Source organism: Phascolarctos cinereus, unplaced genomic scaffold (assembly GCF_003287225.1).
Source record: "Phascolarctos cinereus isolate Bilbo 61053 unplaced genomic scaffold, phaCin_HiC Scaffold_4;HRSCAF=312, whole genome shotgun sequence".
Lineage (NCBI taxonomy): Eukaryota > Metazoa > Chordata > Mammalia > Diprotodontia > Phascolarctidae > Phascolarctos > Phascolarctos cinereus.
This window is the reverse complement of record NW_027555847.1, coordinates 463,040,804-463,059,172: the sequence shown is the minus strand read 5'-3', so window position 1 is coordinate 463,059,172 and position 18,369 is coordinate 463,040,804. Positions and strand designations below refer to the sequence as shown.

General features: G+C 35.7%; 1 protein-coding gene across 1 annotated transcript in view; it reads left to right on the top strand.

Moving 5' to 3' along the window:
* The window catches only part of CUNH8orf34 (chromosome unknown C8orf34 homolog), a 364,057-nt gene that overhangs the window by 270,852 nt on the left and 74,836 nt on the right, over positions 1-18,369 (top strand). Inside the window, exon 10 of the mRNA XM_021002136.1 lies at positions 15,100-15,173. Within this exon, the coding sequence (XP_020857795.1) occupies positions 15,100-15,173 (74 nt within the window). The remainder of the gene's footprint in view (positions 1-15,099; positions 15,174-18,369) is intronic.

Here is an 18,369-nt window from a genome sequence, read left to right as displayed (position 1 = left end):
CACATTACATGGCAGCCCTACAATGCTCGAAATAGGAAACATTAGCTTTTTTAAAATCTTATTTTTGTTATCTCTTTTTGTTTTATCCTTTTATTTTCCAAATACATCCTTTCTCCCTTTCCCTAATCAGTGAGCTTTCCCATATGACAAAGAATAAAGAGAAAAGCATTTCAGCAAAACTAATCAATAAATCATCTGAGGTACTGGTGGTCTAATGGATAGAGTGCCAGACCTTCAGGAAGACCTAAGTTCAAAGCCAGACTCAGACACTTAGTAGCTGTGTGACCCTGGGCAAGTCACTTAACCTCTGTTTTCCTTGGAGGCAGCTAGATGGCTCAGTGGATAGAGTGTTGCGCCTAGTGTTAGGAAGACATGAGTCCAAATCTGGCCTCAGATGCTTACTAGCTGTGTGACTCTGGGAAGTCACTTAACCTCTCTTTGCCTTAATCCCCTGGAAAAGGAAACAGCAAACCACTTCAGTATCTTTGACAAGTTAAACTCCATGAACAGTATTGGCATGCTGTGGTAGAAAGGGTCACAAAGGGTTGGACATGACTGAATGACTGAATGATAATAAATCAACCCTGTCAAACATTACATTTAAATGGAATTGAAGTTGGAAGAAACTCAACACTTTAATAATGTGTGTAGTGCAGTGTTTGCAAATATACTTTTCTCCACCCCTCCTACATAGTGAGCAATCCTTTGTAATATGAAAATAAAAACAGTTAAGAAAAACCATTACCCAGCTATGACAGCATATGCAACATTCCACAACCTTAGCCTCCCACCTTCTTCAATGAGATAAGGGAGGTGAACCTTCTTATCTCTTTGTGGTCATCAGTGGTCATTATAATTGCATAGTATTCAGGTTTTTTAAAAATTTTTCGTCATTTATATTGTTAGAGTCATTGTTTATGTTGTTTTTCTGGTTCAGTTTATTTCACTCTGTATTAGTTTATGTCTCTCCATGTTTTTCTGCATTCCTCATATTCTTCTTTTCTTAGAATATGGTAAACATTCCTTTATTTTCATATACCTTAACTTACTGAACCATTCTCCAACTGATAGGCATCCACTTTGTTTCCATTGTTTAGTATTTATTTTGTCACCTTCTTATTCATCTTTTACCATTTTCAGTTATATATCAAACAATAAGATCTCAGGGACAAAACTTATGGACTTTAGTTATAATGATAATTCCAAATTGTTTTCCAGATTGGTTGGGTCATTTCATAGCTCTATCAATTAGAGCTATGCATAGCTGATAGGGTACAAATTATCAAGACATAACAGAAGGATGGTGCCATGTGGCTGTAACTTCTTTGTGCTAGCATTTGAAATTATATAGGAATTATTGCATGAAGAAGTCCATGTTTCTAGGACATGTGGAAAAGATAAGTGGAACTAAATCATTAGAATGTGGAAGTTGAAAGGTATCTGGTCTCTTTACAGATCTGGACCCTGAGGTCCAGAAAGTTGAAATAACTTGCCCAATGTGACATGGAGGCAGATCTAGGACTTAGAACCAAGTTTCTTTTATTCATGGACTAGTAATGTTTGAACTCTTTAATACCGTTCTTTAATTAGAAGAGTCATCTGATAGAAAAAAAAAATTGAGCTAAATTCTCACTTCCCAAAGGGTTTAATAAATTCATCCAAACCTCTCATTTTACAGGTGAGGAAACTGAGGCCAAGTGATTTGTCCAAGGTTATATAGGTAGTAGGGCAGCTAGGTGGCACAGTAGATAGAACCCTTGGAATAAGGAAGATTCATCTTCCTGAGGTCAAATCTGGTCTCAGACACTTGCTTTGTAACCCTGGGAAAGTCACTTAACCCTGTTTCCCTCAGTTTCCTCATTCATAAAGTGAACTATAGAAATGGCAAACCACTCCAGTATCTTTGCCAAGAAAACCCCAAATGGGATCACAAAGAGTAGGACATGACTGAACAACAACACAGGTAGTAAGTATCAGAGTAAAAATTCAAACCAGGTCCTTTGACATCAAACCCAGAGCTCTCTTTTTGTGTTTATTCACATACTCATAGGTTGTTTAACTTAGAAGTTACCATAGAAGTAACCTAGCCCAGCCTCTTTATTTCCTGTAGGAGAAAACTGAGGTTCGGAGAAAAAGTAATTTGTCCAAGGTCACGAAATTGAAATGATGTAAACAGGCTCACAGAAATCCTTTAATATGATTGCCTGGGTTATTTTGTCCATAAAAGTATGTGTTCCTGATAATTCCAAGGATAAACATGAGGGGAAATCCCTTTCATTTTAGCTATAGGAATTTTCTGCTTCATTGGCTGTATTCCCTGCCTTGAGGGGAAATAAACACAGTTGCTTAGCATTAATTCTAACTAGTGCTTTTTTTCTTGGCAGGGCATGGAGGGGAGGAGGTACCAGATCTCTCAGATACTCCCCCCCTCACCTAATAGCCCTTTGGGCCCAAAGCAAAAGAAGAGAGCTCAAAAAAGAGAAAAAAGGAGGTGCATCATTTGCATAAGGACATTTGCTTCGTGAATGTTCCCAATACTCAACCTAGACCTCGAAGTTGTAGATCGTGACATAAAGAGCTCTATTCTAGATGTAAATTTAGCACCTTAAAAAGCTGTATTAGTCTATTCTAATTTCCCTCTAGTCAATGTCCTGCCTTTGGCACCCAATAAGGCTATCAGTTATTTTTGAACATAACCCTGCTGACTCACCATCAGTAGTATGTGCACTTAGAGAAGTTTCTCCACTATGAATGACCAAGTCATACATAAACATGGGGGGGGGGAATCCCTTTCATTTAGCTATAGGGATTTAGAACCTTATAACCAATGACAACCATTGACACAACATAGATAGGAAGAATATACATGGAGGGGTTATTCAGAAATTCAGTGGGGAAAAAAGACCATAAGAATGCCTGCAGAGAATTTTAAAGAAAAACAAAACAGGATTTTTCTTGTTAATATTTTTAAAGGTCAGTAAAGATCTCCGTAGTGCCAAATTACTTCTGAATATTTTTCCTCTTCTGAGTGCTCTCTGAAGCATTCAATGTTGTTGGCCAATCCCATCCTTTTTGAAAGTCTTTCCTCCTTTGATTTCTGATATTTCAAGTTCTCTCTCTCCCCCCCCTCTCTCTCCCTCCCTCCCTCTCTGTGCCTATCTTATCTATCTCTGTCTTTCTGTAGTCTCCCTGCTCTTTTCTCTAACGTCTTTATCTCAATCACTGGATCTTCTGTTCATGTACCCCTCAATGACTGTATTTCCCTCCTGAGATTCATGTCCCACAGGTTGGGCACTACTGGCTTATTAAATTAAGTTTAAATTCTTTCATTCTATTTTCTTTTTTCTTATTATGAACCTAATAATGAACATTTCAATATGCAACGAAGAACAAGAAAGGTAGATAGAGTATAACAGAGTATGCACTTCTGTTAGGTACATTTTTTTCAAGCTTATCTTTGTTACTTTTCATTTCACCAAACTCAACATTTAAGGCCCTACATGCCCTGATCCTAACCCATCTTTCCAACCTTATATCCCTTATGATCATTCCCATATTCCAGCCAAATTAGACTAATATCTGATACTTCAATTCTCCCTCCATGCACTCACACTTTTTTGTCATGCCCACGCCTTTGTTTATGACATCCTGTCTGCCTGGAGACTCCCTCACCTCCTATCTATCTCTACCTGTAAGAATCCTATTCATTCTACAAGATACAGAGCAAATGCTACTTTTTGGGAAACTTTCCCAAATCCCCACAATAGGATATGAATTTTTACCTCCTGCAAATTTCTTTATCATTTCTGTTTGTGCCTTCCTTGTGGTGCTTATCATAATCTTCCTGGTAACACAGTTGTTTGTATATTTGGCTTATCTTTCTAGAAGATTGTAAGCTCCTTGAGGGCAGTATTTTATTTACCTTTGTATACCTCACAGTGCCTTGCACACAGTTCAATAAATATCTGCTGCATGAATGGTTTAAAGGGAAATAAACCTACTCTTTTTTCAATTCCAAAGTACAATTTCAGAATTAAATGCTTGTTATTGTTTCAGTGGTCTGAAAACTGTGGGTACCTAAGAGTTTTTTGTATTATGAATTCATTAGTAGAGACTGAATGTTGCATGGGTTTTCAGGAACGAATTTAAACTTTTCTTAAGTGATGTGGGAGACAAACTGTGCTTTCTATATATTTGGGAGTTAAGAAATAAGAAAGTGATTTAAGTCCAGTCCCAGAAGAGAAAAAAGAATGGTCTGTAGTATCTTTTCTCCTATGTATATATTGGGGTAAATATAGGAAAAAAAATTATACAATTAATCATATATGGATAATTCCTATTTTAATAAAACCCAAACCCCAGATGATCCACAAAGTTGGCAGGACTACAGTGATATCAATATTACTCATTGTAATCGAACCTTACTAAGTGGAGGTCAATTTTTCAATTGTATAGAAAAGACAGGTTTTATTTATTTTCATTCATTTACATAACATCCTCCATTAAACTCCTCTTCTGATGCTACATCATGTGATGTTTATCCTGATTTCTTGGAGGGTACATATGAGGAGGTAGATGGTTTAGAAGGTACTGATATACTACAAAGTCTTCACGTATAGGTCAAGTGACAAACTCTGCTTATGTCATCCGGGGACCAGTCTCATTAGGTTCAGAAAGAATCATCCAAATTTCATGATGGGTGATCACATTTGGCACTTTGGAAACTCTTGAGTACTATCTATTAAGTAATAGAAGAGTGGTTGAGGGGGTTGATGTAGTCAGGGTCACAGTGACAGTATCATGTATCCTTGAAGTATGGAATCGTATATGAACCCTAAAACATAATAATAATAGCATTAATATGACAATTTATAGTTTACAAAATGCTGTACAAGTATTATCTCATTTTTTCCTTACAATACTCCTATGAGATAGATGCTATTATTTTCTCCATTTTATAGAAGAGGTAACTGAGACAGATAAAAGTTAATTGACTTGTCTAGAGTCCTACAATTATCCTCAATAAACAACCTTGAGAATCAGGTGCTATTATCATCCCCATTTTACAGAAGAGGAACTAGGGTAGACAGAGATTAAATGATTTTCCAAAAATCACAGAGCTAATAAGGGTCAGAGGTCAGATTTGAACTGAGATGTTTTTGACTTCAAGTCTGTTGCTCTAATCTCTGTACCACCTAGTTGCCTAAGTTCTAAAACTTCTATTCATATGGTGTTTGCAAACAATAATACATGGGGCACAGGGACAGGAGTGTATGAATGTGTGAAATAATACAATTTTTTATTTCCAAAGCAGTGCTATATAAACTAATCTCCACAATTAGACATGTTTTTCAGTTGTTGTTCTTTGGAAGTTAATTTATTAAATGAATGGATGAATAAAAAACACAAATTAATACATTATTTAGGTGATGAAAACTTTCTTTTTATTGTGTGGAAAAACTGTCGAATGACAGTTAAATATCTAAAGATCTCAGATCTTAGGATTCACATTTAATCTGAATACCTGTAAAACACACTGGTTTCTTTATGACATACCTTATGGCTAGATAGGAGAATCATAAGGATTTTGGCAATATTTCCTCAACCTAAGCTAACCAGAACCCACTGGAAACATAAACAGGAAACACTCAGCCAAATCCAATTTATAATAATAACAACAAATCCAATTAAAAATAATAATAATAACTAGCATTGTAATTATACTGCTTTCAGGTTTGCAAAGACCTTTATGCACATTTTATCATTTAATCCTCAAAATAAACTTGGGAGGGAGTGGTTATTATTATTATTATTCCTATTTAAGATGCTGACTTGCCAAAGATTACAAAGTTAATATTCAGTCTGAGATTAGATTTGAACTTGTCTTCCTGACTCTAGGACCAGCCCTGCATCCACTATAACACTTATTTCCCTTTGACTAAAACAAAATAAACAAATGTGAATTCTGGAAGATTACTTCATTTTTATTAAGTATATTTAACACAGTCTGGCTATTCAAACCTAAGCAATATTCATAAATACCACAACCAAAGGATACAGTTAGAAGATGTGATATATAAGAAAAAGGGAAGAAGAAAGATTCCAGACACTTGGAGCTAAGCTGAGGTTCTTGCTCAGGAAGGGGGAACCTGGAACCTCTGCTAATAGTCAACTGCTTGTCCTGCAAGGAATGATGATGTAAATCCACAGATGTTATCAGATGAGAGATTATTCAGCAAAGGACAGAGAAGTAGAGTTAGATGAAGGATACCGAGTCAGCAATTTGTCAAAAATGACAGGATAAAGAGGTCTGCTGCCTTCCCTAGACATGTATTTGGACATAACAAACCTTACAAGATTTGTTCAATTGGATGAATACTACATACTTTTAATGCTTTGTGTAAGCACAAATGATACTGTCAAAAAGAATCAAGAAAGCATTACGGAGGATTATACACTCTTAGGCAGGAAACAGAAAAGCTTGGGGGCATAGGTGATGTTTTCATCACAGCTACTGAAAGAAAGACAAGGGATTGTGAAAAGAAAGAAGGACATGGAAAGTGAATTACTGGTAAAAAAAATGCATTAGCACTTGAATTTTTGAGTGTAGGCCTTAAACATGGGAATTATGTGCTCTTGGACACAGATGGAATATATCTTACAAAGGGTGGTAAAAATGTTTCTGCTTAGAATAACAAATTTAGGTGAAATAGAGTGGGCAGTGTTGTTGTCATATTATTGAGATTAAAGGGCATATCTTTTTATTTTGAGATCTAGAATCAGAGAACCAGGGTTGAAATGATAATGATAATGATGATTGCTATTAATAATGACAGCAACAACAACAATAATGCTAACTACCATTTAAAAGGTTCTTTTCATATGGCAACTCATTTGATCATCACACTGAGAAAGATCCTATTTTTATGCCAATTTCATAAATGAGGAAACCAATGAACAGAAAAGTTAGGTGACTTGCTCAGTGTCACCTGGTTAGCAAGTGTCTATCTGAGGTCAGATTTGAACTCAGGTCTTTCTAACTTCAAGTCCTATGTTCTATGCCCTTATGCTTATTACTCATGTTATTTAACTTCTCAGAGTTCATTCTTTTTTATTTGTAGAACGAGGGGATTACATTCGATAAGCTCTAAGGTCATTTCCAGCTCTGAATCTGTGTTCCTAATTTCCTTAACGTCATAGGCTACTCAAAGGACAAGTACTTACTTGAAAATCCATCTACAATATAGGTTTATTAATTTTTGAAAATCATAGAGAAGAGATCATGCTTATACAGCAAAATTCTTAAGTCTGCTTTCCAGGACAAGGATGGTTACATCTTCCTTCAGGACTCCAGGCTACCTCTAAAGGGGTAGAGTAATTCTGTTTTTTTTTTTAATTCTACTGGCTCCAGCTAAAATTCTGATGTGTTACTATTAAATGCCAATAATTAGCTTCCCAATTTCATTTAACCAATTAACATCTATTACTTTTTGCAAGGGAGTATTTGCTGTGAAGATATAAGAAAAACAAAAGTACAAATACACATTCCCTTTACCATCTCAGTCTTTTGATAGAGTGGGCTCCAACTTAAAGTAGGGTCAATATAACATTCATCCCATCAAGTTAAATGCAACACAAATAAAACTTAACATGTCATATGTACATTTTTCCTCCCTGAAGAACCAGTTCTTAAATATTTACCAGCATATCCCTTCACAAAAGCAATAACATGTTACTTCTCTATTACTGGTGGCCCTGGTGAGAAAATGAAGGACTAAAACATCTCTCCCAGCTGAGGGCTTAATTCTTGCCTCCTCGTTTGAAGATAGTTGTGTAGGAAAGAGAACAAAACTTTACTTTTTCTCAATTAGTGCCTTTTAGATGCACGGTACTAAGTTGGCTATATGGCGAATCAAAAAGACTCCTCTTTACCACCTGGCTAATGGATTGGAACCAATTACAGAATATTTGTGCATGTTATAAAATCCAGGAGGGGATTGTCTCAGCTTAGCATACTGCACATGCTTATAAGACCAAATCCTCTCTTACACTTATGGAACCCATATGTTCTGGAGCACACTCTCTTAGGGCCAGATGGTCTATACCTTTCCTTCAGTTTCTCTGGTATCCTGATTAGTTTGTGGGTATGTCTTTCCTTGCCTTTGGCTCAAGCCCTACTCTATGCTCCTTCATTTTTGGTGGGGGCATTTTTAGTGGGACTAGCACCCCAGTTCCATTTAACCCTTTAACGTTGATACTTTTCAAAGGAGATATTTACTTCAAAGATAATGAAAAAACAAATATCCAAACATTTTACCCCACAACTCAGAGCCATGATACTCCCTAGATCACCTCAGTTGAGAGTGGGAAAGTGTTTAGAGAGGGATTTAGGCTCATAACTTAACTCAATTCCTATATAGCATTGGTCAAACCAAATTCATGTCCAAAGGCAGGCTTTTTTGCTGGATGAGGCCTTTCACTGGCCTGTGACCTAGAAGGTAGTTGCCAAAGATTGCTTGTTGCTTTTGGGGGTATCAGTGCTAGGCCAGCTGTGACATTTACTTGGTCACTAAAGCAAAAACGCCCTTTTGAATACCTCCAAAGTTAATCAAAGAGCCTCTGTTTCACTATGTAGGTTAGCTGAACAGAACCATTTACTGGGTGTCTACGTATCCATGCATAATACAGTCTTTCCAACCTATTTTTCTTATACATCACAGTAATTTTCCTGGAGGTAGCTCACCAATGAACTCCACATGGAAAGATGCCACCTGAAACCCTGGTGTTCTCAGTGTGGACATGGCACCGGGGAGTCTGGGCAAGTGCCAGACCCCTATTACCTTTATTTAATACTTTAGGTTTTATGAAGCTTACTTTTTTTTAAAAACAATGTTTTTATATGAATTTATTTTAAACTTAAATATTAAAACTTACAGTAAGAAAAGAAAAAGAAGCATTATAAACTTAAATATAAAAACAAATACAAAATAAGAAAAGTACAAAAAAGCATTGCCATGTGCACAGAAGAACATAACAGAAGATTCAAAACACAGAGTAATTAATTTCCATTTCAAGAAAGCCTATATCATAAATACTATGCACTGTGTTTTGAGCTTTCCATCTTTTCTTTGCTTCCTTGTAAGTTTTGTTTTGTTAAGTGCTGGGCACTTTTTATTTTGTTCTTTTTTTCCTCCTTCCTTCCCCACCTTCCCCAAGAAGGCTATAATTAAGTGCAGATGTGTGTATATATATGCATAGATAGATAGATAGATATTGATACGTAGCGGATGTGTGCGTATATGCTTCTCTGTGTGTGTGTGTATATATATATATATATATATATATATATACATGTATATATATATATATATATATATACATGTATATATATACACACACACACACGCACATATATAGTGCAGATGTGTATTTGCACATATATACATAAACATACATACGCACATACATATATACATACATATGCACACACAGAAACATGCACATATACACTCAGAGATATATACATATATGTACACTTACATATACATACATATATAGATATCTATAATCATACTCATATATAGACATATACTTTCATATGCATCTATGTAAAACAATACTATATTAATTTGTCCTCTGTTTCTCTGAGGGTAGATGTAACCTCTTCCTTCATAAGTCCAAGTCTTTCCATTTTTTTCTAAGTCCACCAACTCATCATTTCCTACAGCACAGCAATATTCCAACCTTGTAGTGTCTAGTTATTTTAAATAGTCTAAAACAATATTAATTAATATGGTTGACATATAGTATAGTTTCTGTTTTTCTGTTTTGATTATGTCTATTTTAGCTTCGACTTTGTCTGAGATCCTGGTTATGAAGCTTTTCTATGCACATTTAACCCTCACAACAACCTGTGAAGTAGGTATTTTTACTCTCTTTTTCAGATCAGGAAGCAGCCTTGGAGACATTAATGTGCAAAGGCTTGTCCAAGACCAAGCAGCTAACAAGTGACAGTGTTCTTTCCATTAGACTCCACTGTTTCTCAAAAGAAAAGGAAGGTCAAGGAAAAGACAATAGTAATTAAAATGATCAAAGCCATTATATCATAAAGTCACGGTAGCAAAGTTTACTTGCCAATCAGTCTCAGGTTTTGCTTTGTTTTGTTTTAATTTAGAGAGTGGGGAGGACCTTGGGTTATTTTCTAAAAGCACATTTGCCAGCACTCAGGTAAAAAAGTAATGGAAAAGAGAATAAAACAACAAATACATTACTAAACTCTAAACATAGCTTTAGGATTGGGCTCTGCTTATAAGATTGTGAGCTTCTTGAGGGCAGGGACTGCGTCTCTTGCCCCTTTTTCTATCCCATTGCCCATTTTTGTATTTGGCATATAGTAGGGGCTATACAAATATTTATTAATTGATTGAATGATTGATTGACAGGAAGGTACAAGAAAGGCATTTTATAATAAAGTCAAAGAAAAAGATTTATTAAATAAAAATAACAAAGGCAGCTGAAATTTACACAATAATTAGTAGGTTACAAAGTGCTTATAACCAGTATATCTCTTTAGTCCAGAGCTACCCTTTGAAATAGATAGAGGGCATTATTATCCCTATTATAAATGTGACAAAAATCACTAAGTCTTAGAGTTAGAAGAGATGTGGTATTATTTATGGCAATGAAAATATGTATTTATATAGTACTTTAAGTTTTGCTAAGTACTTTATAGACATTGTATAGATACAATCTGTCCCAAAAGTCTTAGTGCAATTTTAGGCTATTAACTTTAAAGCTGTTAATCTGTAATAGCTTAAAGCAGTGTTGTCAAACTTGAACAGAAATGGGGGTTTAATCCTTACTAATTCTTACATAAGGATCCCTGAAGGCCACATAATTATTTGGTTTTAAATTTGTAATATTATCTATGTTTTATTGTATTTTTATTTATTTTGTTAAATATTTCCCAATTACATTTGAAGTGGTTAGGGTTGCACTCAGAAGTCTGTGGGCTTTGTGTTTGACATATCTTGCTTGAAACTCCAAGACTTTGTGGACATCCTGTATATCTCCTTGGGGCAGCTAGGTGGTGCAGTGGATAGAGAGCCAGGCTTGGAGTCAGGAGGACCTAAGTTCAAATGCTACCTCATACACTTACTAGCTATGTGACTCTGGGAAGTCATTTAACCCGTTTGCCTCAGTTTCCTCATCTGTAAAATGAGCTAGAGAAGGAAATGGCAAACCATTCCAGTATCTTTGCCAAGAAAATCCCAAATGAGGTCATGAAGAGTTGGACACAACTGAAATTACTGAACAAGTATATCTCTCTGAGAATCATAACAACCCTAGGAGGTAGGTTTTGCAAGTATTGTCATCTTTCACTTTATAATAGAGAGGCTAAGTGACTTTTTTAGTCTACCAAGCACAGAGATGATATTTTCACTAGGCATTCCTGACTACATCTAGCACTCATTCATAGCCTTGCCAATCTACTTAACAAGTGGACATCTAGTCTTTGCTTGAACACCTGAAGGCGATGCAGTCCACTACCCGTTAGGTTGGCCATTCCTTGTTTGGAATTGTCTAGTTAAGAAAACTTTTACTTACTTCAAGCCTAGGTTTACTTCTTTGCAATTTCCCACCACTGTTCTTGACTCTATCCTCTGAAACCAAAGAGAAAAGGTCCATTTCCTCTTCCATGTGGCAGTCCTTCAAATACGTGAAGATAACTGTTACATCCCTCTTAAGTCTTCTCTTCTCCAAGCTAAAGATCCCCAATTCAAACAGTCCTCAAATGGTAGGATCTCAAGGTACTTCACCATTGTTGCCAGTGCCCTTCCTAAACAAAATATGGCTCCCAGAACTAAATATGCTATCCCAGATGCTGTCTGACCATAGGCAAGGGACTTCCTTCATCCTGGACACTGTGCTTCTCCTGATGCAAAAATGTAAAATTCTAGTGATGGGGTGCTTGGACCCCAGCTCTAGGACCTTATCTCACCCCAGCATAAAGACCGTATCCCTGGCAGTAATTCATGAGTGGGTCCAGTGAGGCAAATTATCTCTCTCTGTTACAAGAACAAGCTGACCTCTGTAAAATTTCTCTTATATGAACAGGACTATTTTGTACCAGCAGAACTATCATGTACTGATTCTCACAGCTACCATATATAATCCATAGGTCAAGCAATAGACATCAACTCCTGAGGCTATTTTGTTACAGATATAGCAGACCAAAAAACACACCCCATAGAATCCACCCCTCACCCCCACCAGGGTTGCCAGTAGCAAATGATGACTGCACCCAAGGTACAGAAACTGTATGTTCCTATAGGAGCTGACAACTCCTTGATCCCATCCCACATCACCTTATTAGCATAGTTGGCACATGATGCACTAAGCTTTTTCTACATAAGCTTTAGCATCACTCCCTGAAAATTCCTTAAAGAGCTCTGCCCGCTATGTTGCATTATAATAAATATTTTGCCCATTGACTGGAAGATTGCTTGAGTCTGTGAATTCTTTCCAGACAACTCTGCCCTGAACCTTGGTATTTTGGGTCCCTGCACCCCTAAACTGCATCATTTAATGATGCCCAACATGGGGCTGGTTTGACCACATAGCAAGTTGGGGTGATATAGAAAAGGTAGAGGGTCATCAGAGGTGACATTAGGACATATTCTCTTCTGGCAGATTAATGATAAGCCTTCAACAGTCCTAAGTGACAGAGGTATAACTAGGTGGAGGTGACTAGAGTTTTGATTCAATGCTTCATCCCCTTGTCCTAGGACAGCCTTTCCCTCTGTCTATAATCCTTTATGTTCCTTTTTTCTCCTCCTTGGTATTTCAAAAACACTCAAGAACAAACCTATGAACAAACTCTTACGGGGGGTGAGTAGTCCCCTTTCCTGGCAATATTGACACATAACAGGAATCACTGTCTTCTGGTCCCTCTCCTTTCCCCAACTGAATTTGCTTTGGGCATCAGAATTTATAGCTAAAGGTCTGTTGAAATGCCCTTATGAGGACATCTCCTGCTGAATATCAAGAAGGTCAGGGCCTAGATGGCTCTAATACTCAACTAAGACCTAGAAGAAATTATCAGAATGGGTTAAATCTTTCCTTGTGGTTAAAAAAAGAGATATAATGTACCCTATACCATTTAATTCTTTGCATTGTCATCTTCTAAAATTTTTCAATTCAGTTCAATGTATATTTGCTAGAACTTACATATAATGCTCCATGCTAAGTCCTGGTACTCTCCATTTCTCTTAAAAATAAAGCACAAGGAAGTGGATCAAAGAAAATGGCTGGTTAACACAACTATGCATATGCATATACATGTATATAAACACACATATACATATTCATATATGTATGCATATGCACATGCATTTTATATTCTGAATTATAAATAAGCCTGATAATTACTCAGCTATTATGGACAAAAAAGAGTTTTGTTTATTTTTTGCTTGATTTACTTGGTTAATTTCAACTCTATAGACCTCTTCTTAAAATAACTGCTTTCTAGAAATATATTTTTTTCATAAGCTGTCTTTTGGCTAATTGAGTATAATAATTAAATACTTAAAGCATCTCTGATTTCACCAGTTGCACCCTTTCCATCAATTCATATAGAAAAGACATCCTGCAGTGAATTTGGTATCAGATGACCTGGGTTCAAAATTTGACAGTTGTTTATTAACTGGGAAACTCTGGACAAGTCTCTTAATATATCTAGACTTCAGTTTCCTCTTCTGTCAAATGAGAAGATCAGATTCACTGACATCTAAAGGCCTTTCCAGACTTAAATCCATAATTTTATAATCCCTCTATACTTTAGATGACATTAAAAAATTATGGTCTTAAACATTAAAAAAACATTTCCATACACAAAGCAGATCATAGAAAAAGAGTCCTATATGAAATCATCAATCTCCATTTTGAACAGCTTGCTTGTTTAAAAGTGTATAATAAATCCAACGTGTTACTTCCAAACTATTCTGCTTGTCTGTGCTTCCTTCTGAACTTCTTTATGTTCTCTTCTATGTATTTTTAAAAATGTTTCAATGGCCTGCTTTTATTTTGAGAAGTAGGGAAATATCACCATTCCTTACTCATCTTCTTCCCTGCCCCTCTCCTCAAACCAATCATCTATAGAAAAAGGGAGGTAGGTGGATAGGCAGCATCTTGTAACAAATTAGAACAATCTAGCAAAAATAAATCCATACAGTGACTGTGTCCAAAATATATGCCTCTATACCTAGTGTCTACTACTTTGTCAAGAGGCAGGTAACATACTTTACTATGGGAACTGTGGAGACATGGATGGTCATTGCTTTGATCAGTTTTTAAGTCATTGAAGCTTTTTTTTCTTTACAATCTTACCATCCTTTTATAAACTATTTGTTTTTTTGTTTTTCTTTTACTAGTTTTGCTTACTGTACTCCTAGTCAATTCATACTTCCCAGGTTTTTCTGAAATAATTTCATTTGTCACTTCTAAAAGTTCAATAATAATAATTATATTCAATAGATTTATTAGTCATTCAAAAACTGTCTTTGAGGCAATCTAAACCCATCCCTTAAAATCTCTTTCTTTTCTCCTCTCTCCCATTCCCCCCTCCCAATTTAATCCCTCATTCAGTATCAGGAAATTTGATGAGGATAATCATTCTAGGCTAATGTTCCTGTAAGAAAATATGCTCCACCCATTGGTCAGCTTTTGAGTTACTAAGACTTTCCTAATTTGACTAGTCTGGCCTTCAAAAACCAAATCTATCACTCTCCTTGTTCTCAAAGGAGTATAAAATTGAGACCTCTCAGAGTGTGTGCACAATAATCACAGCTTTTAAAAAATGAGGGTCTTCTCCACTCCACTATGAGGCATTGGAGTTGGACTTTCATGGAAGAAATTAATCTAGTCTTAGCCTCAAATTATCATGCAATCTCCCATAATTTTTCAACAAGTTGCTACTGTTGATTTAACATCCTCCACATTGACAAGTGTATATTGACAAGCAGGCTAATTATCCTTGTAAATTATGATTATAGTTACTATAGTAAATTATGAACATAATTTATTCATTTCTTCTTATAGAAACAGATTCTTTATGTCCAACTGAAGCAATGGAGGATGATGAATTTGAAAGTGCTTCTCAAATAATAGGACCTGTAAGTATTTCAATGCATCTTTGTCTATATAATGAGTAATACTTATAGACTTAATAGAAAACTGAACATTATTCTCTAAATGCTAGAAAGAATAGAATGATTTAATTATCTAAGATTGAAAGAGGGGTTCTGTTAAAATCAAAGAACATTTGAAAATATGTATGGTTCAGGACGTAATATTACATATTTTTGGCAACTTTTAAAGACAATTAGTCATTCCTTTTCACTAAATTTTAAGCTCCTTGTGCTCAGAGGCTCTACATCTTAGTCATATTTATATCAAGAAAGACTGTTTAAGTTAAATTCAACTAAAGGGGAAGAAAAGGGGAAAGAAATAAATCCCTCTCTTCCTGGACATTCTCTCCTCTCTATGTCTTCATGTAACTTTCCTCTCCTCTTTCTCCTATCTGTGTGATCACTAATTCTCAAAATCCTTTACCATATTACCATCTGTGCTGAGTCACTTAGGGACAGATGTACTCTAGGACATTTTCCTGGCCCCTGTATTCTTTTTCCCGGATAGTCTTTCTCTTGGTAATTTCCTCATCTCCTAATGGTTCAATTATCCCCTCTATGCTGATGATTCTGAAATCTACCTAAGAATCTCTAAACATTTCTCCAAACTTACATTTTCAGCTGTCTGCTATCTTCTTCCCTTGGTTTACACACACACACACACACACACACACACACACACACACACACACACACACACACACACATATATTTCTAGTCATTCCCATAGCTTCAAAGTCTTGAGTTTCATCCCACCAAGTATCAGTGATTCTGAAGGGATTGGATATCTTTGCCTTTATTAGGGCAATTATTTTTAACTTGGATCCATTTATACCCAAGAGGTCTGTGAATAGATTTCAGGGGTCCATGCACTTGAATGAAGAAAAATACATCTCTTTTTCATTAATCTATAATTGAAATTTAGAACCTCCTTCAATTATGAATATGAGCAACAAACATTATCCTGGAAGGGAATTCAGAGGTTTCACCAGACTGTCAAAGCAGTCCTTGAAACACCCAAAGAAGTTAATAATTTTTGTATTGAAGGCTTTAGTTAAACTTGTTTGTTATTCACACCACATGCAATTACATATATATATATATATATATATATATATATATATATATATTTATATATATAAAATTGCACATATATACACAACATACATATACACATACATGCACACACAAACATGCATGTGTATAACACTATGGCTCTCTTTTTGAATATTTTCTCCTATACATTCTTCATCCTTTCTATTAATCTTCCTTTTCTATAACTGATATAATTCCATGGTATCTTGCTGAGAAATTATATGGAAACAGTTTTTTTCCTCTAATTTTATTTTAAAGCCTTGCTAACCAAATTCCTGTGTGGTATTTTTGTAGACAGGATAGGTCAATGATAGCACAGTGAGATAGAACTGGAATTGATCAAAGAGTTGCCATACAAACCAAAATATTGTTTAATGCATACCTGAAAAATATTGTTTAATATTAACCTGGCAAAAGATATTTCTAGTGATGTCACAAAGGCTTGTTCTGTACCCTAGTGCATTTAATCTTGAGTCCGTGATTTGAATGAAGCACTAGCATTAATCATTGCTTTCTTTCACAGGTCCTTGCAGACTTGTTGTCTAATCATATGTTCCCAAATTGTGTTGGCATTAGATATCAAGTTAATCATTCCCTTAATTTCCATCCACAAGGCTTTTAGAATTTGTGTTTTAAAAGACTCTAAATGAATTTAATATCAGAACCCTGAGTCCATCTATTTCCAGGTGGTAACTACTTTCACTAGGAAACAAACTTGGATTAGAGATTTGTTTTCCTTAGGTTACGACTGAGATTGCTTTTGCAGATATGGAATCCTTCCAGCATGCTGCTCTACCACTCCATGGGACAGTGAATTGGAAAGTTAAAAAGGAAAGTGTTTGCTTTATTTAAATCTTGATGCTGAATTTGAACAGGACTTTTTTTTTGCTTTTGTGCAGTAAAGAGAAAAAAAACTTCAAAGCAAACTGAATCATGTTCTGCAAAAATATAAACATGCTACAAATGCTGAAAATCATTTAGTATGGTTTCCAACACATGCTGTCTCTATTTGCTAACTTTCCATGTTGACTATCAGATATTAGTGAGTGGGTGGCTGTCTGGGACATTTTCCCCATTGGCTTAACTTGTTTTTGAAATTTTTTTCTGCATATATGTGTGTTTGTTATAAATGAGATAATTAAAAGTCTTTCAAGTTAGATTTTTAGAAATTCGAGAATAAGCAAGCCCCTGATTTTGGCACTCCTTTTTCTTCCACCATCCCCTCAATCCTCTGTTCTGGAATTTTTCCTTGGCACCCCTGTAGACTGTGCATATTAAAGTTAGACTGAATGGAAATCCTTTTAATGAAAACGAACAACAACGACAACAAGGCTGATAATTTATTCCAAGCAGAAGATGTTGCTTGTGACCTGTCAGTTCTTTTTTTTAATTCAGTAAGTAAAGATTCCTCAACGATTCTCAGTCTTTTAGGTCATTACAGAAGCTTAGGAGTAGAAAGGATCTCGAGGTCATCTAAGCCACCTCCTACTTGAAGCACAATTCTCTTTTATGCTATCCACCCAAAGCAGTTGCCTAACCTCTTCTTGAATACCACCAACGGTGGGGAACTTGCTACCTCATGCGTCAAGTCATTTAATTTGGGGATAGCCCTAGATTTTTAGGGAATTGTTTCTAATGAACTGAAATCGATCTTCTTATAATTTCTAGCAATTAGTCTTTGTTCTTCCCTCTGAAGCCCATCAGAATTAATCTAACTCTCTTCTACTTGTATTTAGTATCCCTTCAAATATATGAAATCTATGATTATGGAACAGGTTTCAAAATTTCTGAAGCGACATTTAGAATTTTGCTCAGAGTTACAGAAGCAAATTATACAATTGTTGCCACCTCCTTCAGTTTTAAATTCATTTCTGCTTGAATGTGCCTGCCAAGTAGATGGGAAAGGAAGGAAGGACAGTTTACAGTTTTCTTTTACTGAAGGCTCCTATTATTATATCTTTCTTTTTCTCTTCTTGTCATCCTATCTGTAGGAAGACATCTAAACATACACAAGCTCCTCTTCTGGTGAACATTAACTCATGGTTGTCCATGACTATTATATACAATAACCTCACTTCCTCAACTC